This window comes from Solanum lycopersicum, chromosome 3, assembly GCF_036512215.1.
Source record: "Solanum lycopersicum chromosome 3, SLM_r2.1".
Lineage (NCBI taxonomy): Eukaryota > Viridiplantae > Streptophyta > Magnoliopsida > Solanales > Solanaceae > Solanum > Solanum lycopersicum.
Window position 1 is genome coordinate 64497542 of NC_090802.1, and position 17069 is coordinate 64514610.

A 17069-nucleotide genomic window follows, 5' to 3' on the forward strand; every position below is an offset into this window, starting at 1 on the left:
GAAAGAGCTTCGGCTCATGTGAATGCATACAAATAAAAAATAATTTTTCTCATAATCCGTATGATGAAAAAAAAATATCACGACAGAAAGAGGGTAGGTCCACTACTCCATATCCATAAAAGGCCAAAACTTCATCTACTCTTCCCTAACCTTGTATCCTCTTTACTTAAATTTTCTATTTTCTACTTGTTTTTCTCGTGTATACTACTGGCCCTACTAGGATAGATGTTAGGTTCAAATAGACAAGTGTTCCACCTGGTATGTGTATCTTTATAGAGGCGGGTATTTTGGTCAAAACACTTGGAAACTTGACACCATCATATGTTAACATTTAAAGAGTGGACCTTCTAACATTTTTAGTGCCAATAGCTTTACAAGTGGGTCACTACAATCCAATCAATTAACCCAAAATTAATGGACCTTGATTCCTTCAATCTCTGATCAACATTGAGGAATAGAAGTAGGCACAATGTCAAATCAAATGAGAAAAAGATTGAATCAAATACAGGCAAACTACTCCATAACCTATGCCACCAAAACAAAAAATTCTCAATGGCCCTCAAATCAACTGTTTTACGAGTGAATTGAACTTCTGATGCTTCACAACTACACATTTCTTACCAACCATTTAATGGCAGAGGGTTTACAATTAAATATTTATACACATTTAATGAATTTATTAATATAAATACAGGGTAAAGCTAATGAATACGTCCGAACTCATACCTAGTATTGTAGCTCCTCCACTCTTGCCCACAGTGGCTTCTTCCACTGTCGCATGACACTTGCACTGTGGTAGTGGTGACCAAGTAATCTGTCACACCTTCACATGGAACTGGATTCAGAGGATGCTACAGTCCGGTGTAGATCAACAGATATCATGTCGACTGAGGAATTCAATTATACGTGGATATACTTGATAGTACGCCTGCATTTACATTGCATCATAATTATAACTAACTTGTACTAGTTGGGTGGCAATTTTTTTGAAATGACTTTTTCAATATCAAATACCATTCGTCCACCAACTAGATCATAATGGGCATAGTGGGGACCTCGAGGTTCACCAAAAACTTTATAAGTAGCCAAGTTCTCAGGAATCAGCTTGACAGTTTCTAGTACATGAACATGACAGTAAAAGGTTACCATTCAGCTAATTAAAGAAATGATCAGAAGAAGGTAAATCTGTGAGTAAGTATGATAACAAATCACAATATGATATTCTACCATACACAGCTTCAGGAGGACAAATAAGGTCTTTGTCTCCTGCGAGAGCTAAAACAGGTACATTGGTTTTGTGAAGATGGTCCTTGTAAAAGAAAGTCCCACTTCTATTCCGTAATCCACCCTTTCCAAAGGCTGTTGATAGCTGTGACAGAAGTTTAGCAGGAATAGTGCCTGCATAAAATGTGGCCATGTGATACTGCATGAATAAAAGCAGTAAAAGAACTCAAAAGTTTTTCTTATTTTCTTTTTAAGTGGGGAGTGTTGGCAGTTTGGGGGATGCAAACTTTTAATCTATTGAAGGCTTTGAGAGAGACGTTAGGCGTGAAAAGTATCATATTAGCAGTGGTGTAATGATCTCAAAGACAGTTGATGCAACACAATATGACAAACACACAGTTTATTCATCTAATACTGCTTGGTCAGGGATCTACTTGATAGAGTTTGCTTGAGAAAGTAAAGTAATTTCAGAAATAAAAACTACAGTCATTTTTCCCACAATAAATGCGTGTATTCAAAGATGAAGGTTGTTAAAAGTTTACAAACTATCTGAGTTCAAGTGTGGTAACGCCCTCAGATATAAAACATGCGATGAGACCCAATATTGGAGAAGCAAAAGGTCAGATTCAATTGTGCAATGACATGATAATCCATAGCCGTGGATATCTAAGTAAATTAAATAAGATGTTTCACATAATAACATCTCTCTCAGGAAAATTCTCCTATATTCGGTTGGACTGTGAGCAAAAACTTAACTGCCTATTGGATATTGCTGTTCTAGTGTAATGCCATATGATGATACCAATCTTGTTTAGGATTCCATGCACTTGTTATCCCCTTCCATCTAGTCAACAATTCACTGCTCTTTAAGACGTTTACTATTAGGATGCTACTAACCATAAAAGCAAGAAACAATAAGGTAATTAACCGTAAAAAGAGAACATTATGGGTGTGTCCGGTATGGAGGAATTTCCAATTTTCTCATGTTCGGTTGATCAAAAATTTTGGAGAACATGTTCTCTAGGAAAATAAGTTTCTAAAAGTTGGTAAAATGACTTCCCTAATGGAAGTATGAAAAACAAGTTACACAAGTGACATTCCACATTGATAGTGCCCTCCCCACCTTCAATACACCTCATCTTCATCCCCACCCGCCCAGCTCCCATTCCCACCACCCCACACCCACTACTCTCAAACTTCACCTCCTTTAGCATTTGCTTTTAGGATAACATATTTTGCTTGTGTATCAAACACAAAATAATAAGTAAGAAACCCACTTATTTTCCACGGAAAACATTTCCTATCATATCGAACACAGCCTACAAGTCAATCATGTTTTGCATCTCTTTTCAGTGATGACTATGATCTTTTACTAAGAAAACCAGCTCGTACTTACAAAAGTTTTTCAAGACAAGCCTCTCAAACAATTCTGGATGCATCATATTTTGTGCAGATATCTGAGGATTTAACCATGATAAGAGATACGGAGGATAGGATGCAAGAGGATAGATGGCTGCGAGTAATGCTCCGACTGGAACAACTGGAAGATTTACAGCTTTTGCAGGATCTACCTGTGCATCCACTAACAATTAAAATCCTCTTCTCATCACATCAGAGATAAACATAGATACGGTCTATAGGAAACCGTAAAGTGCTATATGTATAGTGTTTCATTTCACTTACGAAGGGTATAAGCATTTTCAGGGATGACCTTGAAGTAGTATATTCCAGTGATGAACCCAAAGTGATGACTGAAGCCAACTCAGTGTTCTTTCCTCTGTAACCTGGTAAATCCATACACATTTACAAACATATATATGTATACTACATAGAGATTACAGATGTAGTCCCTCTTTCCCCAAATGTGTGGCACTTTTCGCGTCTTAAGAAGTAGACAAAGTGAGCTTTGACCTAATATCATCATTTAGATATGAGGAGAAGTGCAACTTATAGTGCTTTTTGTTCAGTTTTTAAATATCTGATTTTGAAGATGAATTTATCTACTCTGACTGACTCTGGAGGAGTCTCTTTGTTTTTAACAATAAATGAATCCTAGTAGGAATCATTTTGAAAATAATCCAAAGGTTATTTGACTAACTTTGGCAACCATTTCCTCCCATAATTAAGACTAGGAAGTACAGAAGTCGTAATAGATGAGAAGACGTTATACCATCTTGTGAGAGCATTGCATACAGCAAGATACCTCCCATGGAATGTCCAATAGCAAGCAATTTCCCATCCTTTGGTCTGCTTTGGTTCCTTATGTAGTCCATCTACATAAGAAAAAACATAAAGCCTAACTAATATCGGGTGCATAAATATGATAATAATAGGAAAGCTCCTACAATATGATCCACCAGGAGACATAGAACAATATGTTCAAAAACTATGCCACGAGATGTCACCTCACCGCTATAGGCACATCTTCTTCCAAGTAATGATCGAAGTCCCAGTTATACTTCCCAATCAGATGAAGCTGTTTCCAGAAATCTCCCAGTGTAATAGAAAAGCGGTTGTGCAAACCAGTAAACTGAGTGATTGGTTGTTGACTTTCATCAATAATCTCTCCAAGTCTGTTACAGAAGTCCCCTAGTTGGCTAGTGATGGAAGAAATTTGTGCTGCGTCTCGTAAACCTGAATTTTTTATCCATATATGAATGTGATGACCATGCATTCTCCTTTTCAAAAGTGTTTTACAGTTTCACCATTTCTTCCTGATTGATTTTGTATGCTAAGCAATAAGTCATCCATTGTTACTGACCTTCATCAGTTGAGCTAAGTTGCTCTTCAGATATACCTTCAAATTTTCCTGCCAAATTTGTCAAAATTTGCAAGTCATCAGATTGGACAGTATGCCCCATTGATAGAAACATTATTGGCCTCATTGAGTCAAGGTTTAACCATTTGAATCTGTAGTACCTTGGTGAGGATCCTTTACACTATTTCTTGCACTCAAGCCTGCTCCTCGAACTTCAAGAATCCAAGTATCAAATCCTTGCCCAGACATATGTCGTGCAAAAGATGACTGCAGAGTAACCAAAATTCTTGATTGAAAGTTAACTGGTGTCTATGTAAAAGTCAAAGACAGACCAGAGGAAAATCAGAATAAAGTTTTTCAATGAACAAATTCGTTCACACAGATATTTTTTGCTTGTGTCTTGAAATACAGATAGATGAAAGCAGTAAGATCAATCTAAGAAAGCGAACGCAAACAAACCATCACACCCTCAAGGTTAATGCATTTTGCAATTAGACAGGCAGAAAGTGTACAATATTGTGTATATATACAATAATCAAGTGTGCGAAACTATCTCCACAAGCATAGATGGTATGCTAATTTTCACACAGCTGTTAGACATTTAAATAAGTAAATGTTAATCATGGAACATCCGTCACATTATTCAAGGTAAAAGAATAGTAATGTCACTTTCAAGGTCTTCTACACTAATTCGAGACACCAATTTTTGAAAATGATGTTATAAGGATGTCCTAGAGACACCAAGACTAAAAGAGGTGGAAGTTAGCATATTTCTCTAAGTGGATAGGTTAAAGCTAAAATTACAGTAGCAAGGTAACATTCTACTATTGCACTACCCTATCAAAGCTTTCAATATGTTAGACCAACTTCTCCATGTTTCACATGGTGTTTATTGAAGAAACACGTCTGGAAGTTGGTTCAAGACTGAGAATCTGCACATGTTCAAAGCTTGAACTGCACCAAAAGACTAAAACAATACTCGGATATATTAGGGCTCCAATCGTCTATTGCTTGTTAAGAATCAATGTCTTGATCATAAATTCTTATGCTAATACAAATTACAATTCAGGTTTAAATATATATATATACACGAACTAAATCAGCAAGAGGTCCATTGATAGCTGGATGGAAAGGAAGAAAAAACAGAGACTTACACCAGGAGCAAGATCATAGCCAATGGCATTAGTGCCCACTCCAGACAATAATAACAGAGGATGATTCCTGCGGCTCCGCTGCACACACATTTTCATAATTATACATACATAATTTATTTTCTGAATTTCTATATACAGGGAGAGAGATTCCAATGTAGAGAACCTGCGATGAAGGCAAGTAGCGCCATAGGGAGAGATTCCATTCATTGTTGGGAAGAGGAACGTAATGAAGCTCATCTGCCGTACAAACAGAGGGCTTAGGGGTCGTTCTACCATCATCGGCGCTAGCACTGATGCAGAGTCGTCTCAGACGCTGCGGCGGACTACCGGCGGCGGAGAAAGAAAGAAGTGCAGCCGCCGAATGAATCGCCCACCGGAGATCCGATTGAGGAAACGCAATCATTATAATTGAAACTAAACTGTATAATAAGTTTTGAATTTCCAAATACCAAGTTCCCAAATTTTCAATCAGGGGTATTATATGCATGCAACATATGTTACGTGTCCGGTTGAACTTTTTTTTAAAATTTTATTTTTTTACTTTCATTTTGAATAATTTAAGATAAATTTAAATAAAATAAATACAATCAATGAATCCTAAAACAGATTTTTAATTTATTTGTGACTAAGAAATAACCATCATAGTGGCTTATGGCGTACAAAAATAATTGAATTCTTATCGAATCAGTTAGCGAAAACGAGACGCAATTGAGTAATATCAATCACCAACACAAAAATCTTCTTACAAATAGTGCAAGAAACATTATCCAATTAGAAATTAGGTGGAGGAGATAGATATAAAATTGCAAATGCAGAACTATTGTCATATTCAAAAAAAATTATGTCCAGTAAAATATCTCATTTGTATATACAAAATTGAGAATTTTCTTTTAAGAGTGTCGTTGTGATTGATACGCAAGGAGGGGGACAAATTAATAAATATATCAAATGAAGCTCGCAGCTAAGATTCTAATCTTTGAACTGAACGTATATCAATGCAAGCATTATTCAGAATTTGATCGACGAGTTCACAAGAGTAAGAAGGTGTTTAGCAATTTCAACAGATGCATTTGGCTTTGCAGTCTTGAGAGCTCTCTCAGACATCTCCGTCATCAATCTCTCATCATCTGCAAGAAACACCGTTACATAATAATGGAGGGTCAGAAGAATAACATGATTCAGGAAACAAGTTAAACATACATCTAGAGCAGTCAAAAGGAACCAAAACAGAGGAAGCTAAAGTGTAAAATTGATTGGCAATTCCACTCCATACACAAAAATTATTTAATAAGGAGATGATGAGCACAATATAACACCTCCTATATGCCATTCAATGCAAGGGGCTGTTATATGTCTATTTATGCAATCTAAACATACGTTGGCCATTTACAGTAAAAGCTGTGTACTATGGACGTTGTTATCCAATCTAGTTGGATGTAGTTCTGACATGGATATAATTAGTGAGACGCACGCGTATCCCTTATCTTCAGCAACTTAAAAGGAACTAAGCAATGTGTATCAACAATCTCTTATTCGTGTATAGTGACACCAGTGAGACTAGCTATTGTTTATTTCACCTCTCTGTGAATTCTTGTTTATATGGAGATATACTAAAGATAGGCATGTATAAAGACTTAAAAATCTACATATATGTCAACCAATAATGGCAACCTCCGCCTCCCGCTCTGTCTCTCTTTATGTCTCAGGTGTGTCAAAGATTCTGTGATACTGATATGAGAGGAAATCAGGAAAACGCCATACTAATTCCAGTCTGGTAAATGTAACTGCATTCTCTTTCAGCAGATCTCTAATATGTGAGGGTAGCTTTAAAGATATTTCAGGTTACAAGACGAAAATTACCATATCTCTTGTACTAAGTTACAATGAATATAAACTTAGCTGCAGACTGAAGTCGAACCATTTACTGACATTTATAGTCATGATACCATGCTCTAACTCCAGTCTCCAGCCCCTCTAGTTTTACATATTATAAGTGACATCATGGACATACAGAGTTTCACGTTCCGAATCAAAATCATTGATATTTAGATCCAGACAAAATGAAAGGTAACAAAACCATGAAAGCAAAATGATGATTAGATTGTTCTTTTGACCAACTGCAAATATAATCAGAATATTTCCCTCATATTCAAGACAGAATACCATACCTAAAATTTCTTCAATAGAACTTTTAAGAGTAAGAGAGTCAAGTTCATCTTCAGTTATAACCCTTGAACCAACCAAATCAGCCATTAGACAAGCATTGTGAAATTGATGTCCTTCAGCCACATTCGGCGAAGGTATCTGCAAGAATTTCAAGGAAATGTTATAAAGAAGTGTTTTGCCAAGATTAGTATACTAATATTTCAAGGAATCTGAAGTAACAGAGTTATAAAAACGAGGAAATATAGGTGTATCGACATATAGGTTCTCTTCAATAACCAGCAGATAAAAGAAGCTACACTTCCATTATGATCAGCTTAAAACATGAATCCATTCGGTTAGCACCAGCAAATCCTAAGGGAAAGGAATATCAGCTGATTAAGTTAACAGTTACTTCCATAATACTAGGCCAAAATAAGTTTTGGACAGGCCCAAAGCTAGTCTACTTGCATGTCTAGAAATAGAATTGAAGTTGTACATCGTAGACAACGATCATCATCTACATTTTTCCTACATTTCATTATCACTTTGTTTAATAGGTTGTACATTTGTATGTTCTCACTTAGTTCATTCCAGTCCTCCAATAAGTTTTCAATGATCTTTCATCAACTAGATAATTTGTAAGCAATCTTAGTACCCTATAGAATGTGTTTACTTACCAGAACACTAGGTTTCCCAGCAGTTAAGATCTCAGTGCAGATCATTGCTCCAGCTCTAGATACAACAAGGTCTGCAGCTGCATACGCTAAATCCATGGAGTGCAAGAACCTTCACATAGTTAGGATCAAATCAGATTAAAACGGAGAAAAGGATATATCTCTTTGTCTAGTCTAAATTAAGATATAAAACATCTGTGGCTCTAATGACAAAAGACATCGAACTGTTCAAATAAAACAACACTCACGGGGTAATGTATAATCGGGGATGGAATTTCACGAGGCTCTCCATCTCATCATATGCTAAGACCCCGGTTTGCCATATCAAAAACAAGTCTTTCCTTTCGTTTAACATCTCAGAATACAAATGCAAAATGGCAACATTAAGTGCATTAGCACCCAATGAGCCTCCAAGAATCAATACCACCTTACCATCTCCCTTCCCTACAACTGCATTTGAAAAGAAATGACGCCTTCCCACGGCCTTAGACGCATATTGCCTCAAAGACAATCTCACTGGATTTCCGCACACCACGCATTTGTTCTTTTGCCAAAACCAATCAACACTAGAATTAAATGCAACAAACACATTATATGCAAATAAAGAAAGCACCCTATTAGCGATTCCAGGTACTGAATTTTGTTCTTGAATTGCAAGTTTAATGCCTTTGAGACTTGCAGCTAAGCAAATTGGAAATGAAACAAACCCCCCAGTTCCAATTACTATATGGGGTTTGAATTCTTTAAGTATTTGGGAACTTTTAATTAGGGATTTGACGAGTACAAAAGGGAGGACGAATAAGTTGTAGAGAGAGAAAAAGGGCCGGCCTAATGGTGCAGCAGGAATCGGTTCAAAGGAGTATCCTGCTGTTGGCACTGCAGTGCTTTCCATTCCCGTTTGAAGTCCAACAAAGAGAATTTGGGCATTAGGGTCAAGGACATTAAGGTCGTCAGCAATGGCAATCGCCGGGTAAATATGGCCACCGGTCCCCCCTGCAGCCAATATGATTCGAAGGGTGTCACTTCCAGCAGCTGTTTCTCCGGAAGCATTGGTGCTTTGATTGTTGGGTTTGTTGAGAGAGAGACAGTTACTGATCTTTAGATTCCTGAAAGAATTTATACATATATTATATACAAAACAAAAGTTCTAGTTTATACATAAGAGAAGTAGAGCCTTACCTAGATTGAAGTTGAATGGAGAGGGCCAACGTTAAGGATTTGGGAACGGAGAATTGGGTGTTAAAGTACCGGCAGCTCGGGGAAGAGGGTAAATAAATGGCTGTTAACATGATTAACAAATAGATATGAAGAAAGCAGAATCAAGATTAAAAGGTCACATTTGTCTGCTCAAAGATTGGAGCTTTACTAGATTCTGAATCCACAGTAATGTTTTAAATTAGGTTGGTAGATGAATATAATCTTGAGTTCTTGTTTTTATGTCCAATAATTAATGTTTTCACAACTCCCAAGGTCCCATGCAGGTCTTTTCAAATTATATATCTTAATCAGTGTGTTTTTAAGTTTATCTAACTTATTTGTCATCTGATTTAAGAGGTGAACAATCTCGTGTGTTCGTTCATGGATCTGTCTTAGTAATCATCATTCATCAGGTAAGTGAAAATATCCATTTTGACTTGCTTATGTGGTGATATCTTCCAGTGGTACATGAATTTCTATAGGTGTTTGAACATGAATTGATTGATATTGATGGCATATGGTGATGAATCAAATAACATTAAGTAACTGTAGCCAAATGTACTACATATGTTACATATTACACACCATATATATGTCATAAGTTAAGGGGTTAAGTTTATTACCAACAAATTAGAGCTTGATTTGAGAAAATTGTGTAAATTTGTGGAAATAACTGAACTATGTGGGTATTTGCCAATGATTGTGACAGTGCAGCTGCCTTATTAACTAATGGTTGTGATGGTCTTTGGGTTCTGTTCCGTTTGATTTTTTACATATAGCAAATTTTCTTACAGCCATTCTTAACTTTGAACATGTCTGGACTGATAGAGAATTTCATCGCCATCTGTTTATGGTACTAAAGACACTCTTCTGTTGGGAATCATTTTATTTTATATTTCTTGATAAATGGTTAATGAATTTGCACATGCTCTTTGTTTAGACGGCATGTGAGTTTTAAGTAGAAAACTATGTGCTTGCAAAGCAGTATGCAGCATGTAAACATTGAGCAATTAGTAAATATCATAATTATAATTGCATTTGATTATTATTCATATGAGTTTCATTTCTGACAATTCTGTTCTTATTTAAGTGACAAAAATCAGAGGGTTTTCCCTTTTTCAAGGAAGGGGTGTCAGGCATCCCATGTTACATGGAATAGCAACTATAGTCTGTAGTAGTATGAGATATAATAAGCCAGCTAGCTGCATTTTTAAGTGACACACCTATTTTATAACTCTCACAGTCAAGCCAGTTCGAAGTCAAAATCATTTTATTGATTGAACATCCAATGGGAACTCCACATTCAGAGAACATGATTCGGTTGACTTATCTTGAAGTGCTTATAGCAATTATTTTGGTCTCTATAAGTTCAGGAAGTGTTGAATTCTAACTTGATTGAAACTAGAGTTTGTTATGTTGTCCCATTGGACTGAGATGGTTTTCTTAACCATAAATGACACATTTCTGAATACTGTGCGCTATCAAACAACTTCAGTAGGCTTCAACATATTATTAGCTCAACATGATGCAGGTATCAAGAACGTGTTACCTGAGGAAACCAATTCTTCTCCTTTTTAACATAATCCAGAGAAGCATAAATGAAATAAGTGTTGTTGACCAAAGAATTAGTCTATAGGTTTGTTATTATCCGATACCAGTTCTATTAAGACAATATATGACCAAAGGTTGAGCAATAACTACATGGAAAGCAATTACAACATTGTTCTTCATTTCACCTTACGACACCACATGCAAGTATGTTCTTAGTCCTATCAAAGTAGCAGCATGTTGTAGGATGAGGAATACCATGATACCCTTATTCTCTGCCATAATATACTCCAATACTGTTAAAAAAAATACACTTGATATGAAATCTTTAAATAGCTTGGTTTTATTTATAGAGGCTATGAAGGTCTGTTCTGAGTTGTGGTATTCTCCGCAGCTAGCTGTGCAGTAGCCTGTGATAGTAGAACTGCAGTGTTAGGGGTCATAGTTTGGTACTGAGAAGGAAGTGTTGGAGCTGTTTGTTGGGCATAGAACACCTGGTCATGCACTGGATGAGAATATTCATAGCCGTAATTAGCAGCGCCATTAGGAACAGTAGCCATTTGATGTGATGGAGGAGGAACCTGGGATAGGCTGTAATACTGTTGATGATATTGACTTGAAGGAACTTGAACTACAGTTTGATTTGCTGGGGTAGATGTTATGTATACATTGGCAGGCATTTCAGGCTTAGCGGACTGGATTGTCCTTGCTGGATAAATAGGTGGGAGAGCTTCTTTAAACACTGCTGAGGATGAAACCGTTGTTGGATTTGGTGGTGTTAGCTGCTGGTTCGAAGCTACAGCACTAGCATCAGCTACATTAGATTGCACTGTCAAATTATACTGTTGAGTCTGAGGTACTGGCACATAGTACATTTGATACTGCTGATCCATTTGTTGATGAAGTGGTTGCTGGGTTGGGGGTGCATACATTTGATAGTAAGACGGGGCTGCCACTGGACCTGTTGCAGTATGTTGGATGTAATGCGCATTGGCAGGAACGAACTGCTGCTGATTTTGCTGTGGAACTTGCATAACTACAGAATCTTGAACTTGCTGCATCTGAATTTGAGAGTTATAGTCCATAACAGCTGGATGCATTCTGGTCTCGCGACCTGTTGCTGGAGGTGCATCTTGGTAAACCGTGTGTTTCGAGAAGGATGTACCTGATGCGATGCTGCTATCACTGGAAAACATCCAAAATATTTTAGTTGATGAAAGTAAAAAGTTCTCGATGATTTTAATCTCAAGTATGATAAAACATGCTAAAAGTGAAGACTGAAGAGCAATAATTACCTTCAAGTCTTGTTATCTCTTTGTGGTTACTAGTTCTTTTTGTTGTTTAGATCTAAATAATATGTCTAAAGCTATTATTTTTTATGCCAAAACTCTTAATTAAGAGCATAGGTTCTACAATGGAATCTCGAGTATAAAATTTTGAAGAGTTGTATGATAATTACTGAGATGAGGTTTGTGTTTCTTAGATGTCATGCTATTTTTGATTGATCTTGGACATATTGATATGACGTTAGACGAACACAGAAGTGAACTATACCTTGCTACAGAATCAGGTGATTGCAAGTTGTAACCTCCAGCATGCTTTGAATCGGGCGATGGCAAGCTATAAGCATCTCCAACTTTCCGCTGAATAGGCTGTAAAGGCAATGGAGGCTTTCGGCGTCCAGAGGGTGCACCATGATCTGATTTCTCATCATCTGAGATAACCCGGCCATGATGTTCCCCTGTAGCTGGTGCAGCGTTCACCAAGGTAGCTGATGACGTAACGGCTGCACCACCAATTACAGTAGGAAGAGGTGGCGTTGCAGCTTGTGCAGCCAAATGAAGGTAAGCATCCTCCAGATTTTGTGCATTTGAAGCTACATTCATGTTTGAAAACTGCTCATCTAACCCGGGCATCTGATCATGGAATCTTGCATTCATTTGACCATTTTCAGCTCTAACCTTAATTTGAGGCAAATTTGGCATAGATGGGGACGAAACACTTGATTCAAATGATGACGTTGTTTCAACCATTGGTGAATCAGGCATAGTGGATTGCACTTCCTGGATTACATTCTTTGCCATTTGCCGATTATTTGCTGCCAAGGACTCATTCTGAGCCTGATCCAGGTTTACACCAGAATCACTTTTGGGAATCCTTTCAAGCTCCAGAAAATTACCCTCTGCAGCTGAATCAGAAAGTCCTCTAGAAAGCATGCTAGCATTGTTAAGAGCATCAACAAACCACGTTTCGGATTTAGAATCAGCAAGGAGGCAACCCATAGAGGCTGCAGTTTCAGGTTTAGCAAGAAAAAGGAACAAACGAAGACGAGATGGTTTCAAAGGGGATGCTGACATTGCACGATCATATTCTTCGATCATGTTATCCAAGTCTTCATCAGTTGTGACAGATACAAGGGAATCAAGTTCTTCATTAGGGAGCTGATACTTTAGGGAAAATCTGCGCCCATTGAGGAGAGTATGAGAAAGACGAGACTGAAGATCAGCAAGGGAGGACTGACGCTCAGCAACCACAATGCGTGTGTCACCACCAACATAGCAGAGGGACTTATCGTGGGGACGAGGAATAATGTGACCACCATAGCTGCATATGAGACGGAGTTTGGCACCGGAGACTAGTGCCAATGACTCCTGTTCCCATGTATCATTTTGCCGGGAGCGCGGTGAAGAGCTGGCAGAATCTGAATAGTTTTGTTGGGCAATGGTACCTATTGGAGTGGCAGTGATATGAGATGGAATAGGTGGAGGATCCATTGACTTCAGATGGTAATGAGAACTCTACTGCTCAAGGCTTATTTTTTGGGGAGAAGAGTGTATAACAATAGGAGTAATTCAAAATAGTTGTAGTATTTGTTATATAATATATATGTATATATCATCAAAGGTTACAGCTAGCATATTAACAGAGAGGGGGAAACAGAGTTCAAAAACTTACTGGCAACAGCTAATAAGTGAATGGAGAGATGCATTTATCAATGGTGTCAATGATATAAGTAGTAGATATACTATATTTTTTTTTCCCCAAAGAGTCTATTGGAGTTAACCAAATTGGTCGAGAGAATGAATTGTTGCCATAACTGATGTTAGTTTCGTATTATCCGCAACTCGTGAACTAGCTTTTGATAATAAATTGGGATTATATACATTTTTTTATGAAATTTATTGAAAATGTATGTTTTTCGTATATAATTATATGGAATATTATAATTTAACCTACATATTGTGGTTGTCAAACACTCTATAAGTCCGCTATTGCCTCATGAACAGTCCTCAACTTAATGAACTAGTAATTTTTTGGAAAATGGATCTAAAAAATATTCTAAAACTTTATGGAGTGAACTCTTGAACTATTTAATAGTGTATTTTAAAGGTATATGTGTGTTTACGTAGACACATTGCTATCTATAATAACAATTTTGATCAAAGTTCAGATATATTTAAAATATTTTTTTCCTGACTTCTTTTTTATGAGTAGTAAGATTTATTTTAATTCTTTACAAAATTTTTTATAAGAATTTGTATTTATAGAGAGTATAACAAAATGTTTCTTATAACACATTTATTGCATGTCAATACAATTTCAAAAGATTCAAGAATTTTACATTTGAATTCACTCCAAAAATTAAAGAATTGATCTTTATACTGCATTATTCTCTTCAGGACCAACAACATATTATTTTTTTTTAAATAATAATATATTAGTATTATTATTATTATTATGGAGAGAGTTGAAGGATCACATGGGGGATTTTATCGAAGAACCCAAAAGGGAGCTAATACTTGGGGAATTCCACGTGTGGTAGGACAACATTCAGGCTATTTGCCACATGAGATGTTACCGTCGATTGGAGTATGGGTTTCCATCCTTTTTTTTATTTTTAAATATTTCGAAGCTCGATCAATTTAGATTTATTTTTGTAGATAAAAATTTAAGTGTAACACGTTATTTATCAAAGATGATATTATTCTCCATCGATTCAAAATTTCAAATTTCAAATTTCCTTTATAGATGAAGGGATATTTTATTAAATTAAATTGAGATTTAATTGTAATTACACAAATACTTACTTTTTTATATTTTAAACTGTCTTATCGATCTCTTTTTATTTTTCGGTGGCGTAATGCATGCATAAGAAATAGTGAGGGTAGTGGCGGATATTAAAAGCAATCCAAATTTCCATAAAAACTTTAGCTTAATTTGTGTTTCCTTAAGATTTGCGAAGTTTGTACTCTACGTGTGGAAACCCAATGGCATTGGCATGAAGATCCAAAAGACAACAAAAATAGTTTGTTTGTTTTTTCACAAAAAGTAAAAGATTTTAAACATTAATTTCTTAAAAGACACCAAATATGATAATAAAAAATTATTCGGTGTAAATAAAATTTTTTCTCATTATGAAAATTATAGATTCAATCATGAACTCATAGGTTAAAATATACTAATATTTGCGATCAAATCTCTCTTTTATTTACATGTGTGTGCGCGTTCAAAAAACAAAAAATAGAATTAGACATACGTTTTAAAATTTAAATTTATCTGATTCCTGAACAAAAATGCTCGAGAATAAGAAAAAAATTAAAAGAGTGATCAATGGGTGATTATGAACTTTGGACTTTGAAAAATGTTGATAAATGATAAGAGCAGTTTAAACTTGATACATAGTTTAATTATGTGCATGATTCATAAATCTTCCCTAATAACGTGGCGGAGCCACGAATAGTAACAATCTTCATCAAAAAATTATACGCTAAAATAAATTACATATTAACACTTCTTAACTTTTAAGAATTTTAATTATGTGCATGATTCATAAATCTTCCCTAATAACGTGGCGGAACCACGAATAGTAACAACTTTCGTCAAAAAATTACACGCTAAAATAAATTGTATATTAACACTTCTAAGAAATTTTAATTTTTTATATTTTGACATCCTTTAATTGAAATATTAACATTAACTCTGTCACCGGATTGTCCCATTGGATATAGGAAAAAATTAACTTAAATGTTACAAACGCAAAAAAATAGAAAAAGAAAAAAGTATGACCTATTGAACTTAATTAAATCAAAATGGATTTTTATAAATGTCAAATTCATGTGCATGTTGACACGATCAACCAAAGCGTAGTGAACTATGTCACATCTACGTTACCTGAAACTAAAGCTAAGTTCATGCATACTCAGAAGTGGATAATATTAATAAATAAATAAATAAATAAATAAATAAAAGTTTTTATATAATTTGACTCTAAAAAAAATATAAAAAATATTTTGGTTGGAGCACAATAATTAAATAGAATGATATAGAGCCTGTTTGGCTCAGCTTAAAAGCTGGTCAAACTGACTTAAAAGCTGGTTTTTGACTTATTTAACTGTTTGGCAATACTCAAAATAGCTTATTTTAAGTTAAAAAAACTTATTTTAAGCCAAAAGCTAAAAGCTGGGGTAGGGGTGTTTTTTTTTTTTTAGCTTATAAGCTGTTTTAAGTTGACCACATTTTTATGTTTTTTTCCTTTATACAATCTTCAAATTACCCATATAACTCTAACATCTCTTTCTTCTATTTTTTCCTTTTCACATTTGACATAACAACTTCAGCACTTTTATCCAAACGCACTTTCAAAAGTACTTTTTTAAAACTGTTTTTATTAAGCCCATCCAAACAGGCCCATAATCAATTTATTTGAAATTGAAACGTTATTTTTTTATTTTTCTGAGACTCTTAGCTCAACTCAAATAGGTGAGGCTTCTGATTTATTTCGAAGAGAAAGTGACAAAACCCAAGATAATGAGTAGACAGTAGTAGTAGTGTTTTTTGTGGATTATTTTTTTTAAAAAAGAAATTCTAATTCTTTTAGTAATTGTTACAACACATATAACTTAAACAATTTATAGGTATTGACTAAAGTATTACTCAAGAAAGGTGCAAATCCTTGCTTAGAGAAAAGAAACTCTACTTTTTATTTATTTAACTCAAGTAAGTATTATATTATGGCACATATTCCTAACAAATACAACTTTTAAGTTTTATTTTTTTACACATCTTCAAATTGAAGCTATATATGTACACTTTAAAGGTTTTTTGTTTTTAAAAAATAAACCAAAATTGTCCACTTTGATAAGTAATAGAAACTAAAAAATACATGTTTATATTCCTATAAAGGTTATATCTAAGGTAATGCCCTTATTATTACCTATTGAACTTGAGTCAATTGTTTTAATGCAGGGATTATGCGTGATTCGTGGGACTTCTTTTGAAATTATTATATCTATCGTTAATTAAATTAAGAGTCATATTTTAATAAGTATTTAATAGTCATGAGAGATATACAAATCGTGGCCTGAATAG

General features: G+C 35.3%; 3 protein-coding genes and 1 long non-coding RNA gene across 6 annotated transcripts; 1 reads left to right on the forward strand and 3 right to left on the reverse strand.

Moving 5' to 3' along the window:
- Positions 1-590: 590 nt before the first annotated feature.
- Positions 591-5787, reverse strand: LOC101245242 (uncharacterized). 3 transcript variants are annotated; one of them, XR_011220238.1, is made up of 11 exons: positions 5300-5743; positions 5137-5214; positions 4144-4249; positions 3986-4033; positions 3635-3858; positions 3395-3497; positions 2908-3008; positions 2621-2795; positions 1233-1398; positions 1015-1115; positions 591-928 (listed from the first exon to the last, which is right to left on the reverse strand). XR_011220238.1 is itself a non-coding variant. In XM_004235726.5 (11 exons), exons 1-11 carry the CDS (start codon positions 5621-5623, stop codon positions 869-871), a joined length of 1491 nt encoding a protein of 496 aa, XP_004235774.2. In that variant the 5' UTR covers positions 5624-5787; the 3' UTR covers positions 591-868. The 3 variants fall into 3 exon arrangements, 2 of the variants coding, with proteins under 2 accessions (XP_004235774.2, XP_069151733.1); XM_004235726.5 differs by having other exon boundaries at positions 1228-1398; positions 5300-5787; XM_069295632.1 differs by lacking the exons at positions 591-928; positions 1015-1115 and having other exon boundaries at positions 1174-1423; positions 5300-5746.
- A 147-nt stretch (positions 5788-5934) lies between these two features.
- LOC101252862 (uncharacterized) lies at positions 5935-9462 on the reverse strand. The gene is made up of 5 exons (XM_004235752.5): positions 9135-9462; positions 8204-9061; positions 7959-8067; positions 7305-7440; positions 5935-6263 (listed from the first exon to the last, which is right to left on the reverse strand). The coding sequence occupies exons 1-5, from the start codon at positions 9242-9244 to the stop codon at positions 6145-6147; spliced, it is 1332 nt and encodes a 443-aa protein (XP_004235800.1). The 5' UTR covers positions 9245-9462; the 3' UTR covers positions 5935-6144.
- A 1300-nt stretch (positions 9463-10762) lies between these two features.
- On the reverse strand, positions 10763-13474 carry LOC101244569 (uncharacterized). The gene is made up of 2 exons (XM_004236381.5): positions 12255-13474; positions 10763-11885 (listed from the first exon to the last, which is right to left on the reverse strand). Exons 1-2 carry the CDS (start codon positions 13472-13474, stop codon positions 11057-11059), a joined length of 2049 nt encoding a protein of 682 aa, XP_004236429.1. The 3' UTR covers positions 10763-11056.
- On the forward strand, positions 12406-13768 carry LOC138347373 (uncharacterized). The gene is made up of 2 exons (XR_011220239.1): positions 12406-12544; positions 12655-13768. It is a non-coding gene; the product is annotated as an uncharacterized lncRNA (long non-coding RNA).
- The last annotated feature ends 3301 nt before the right edge of the window (positions 13769-17069 follow it).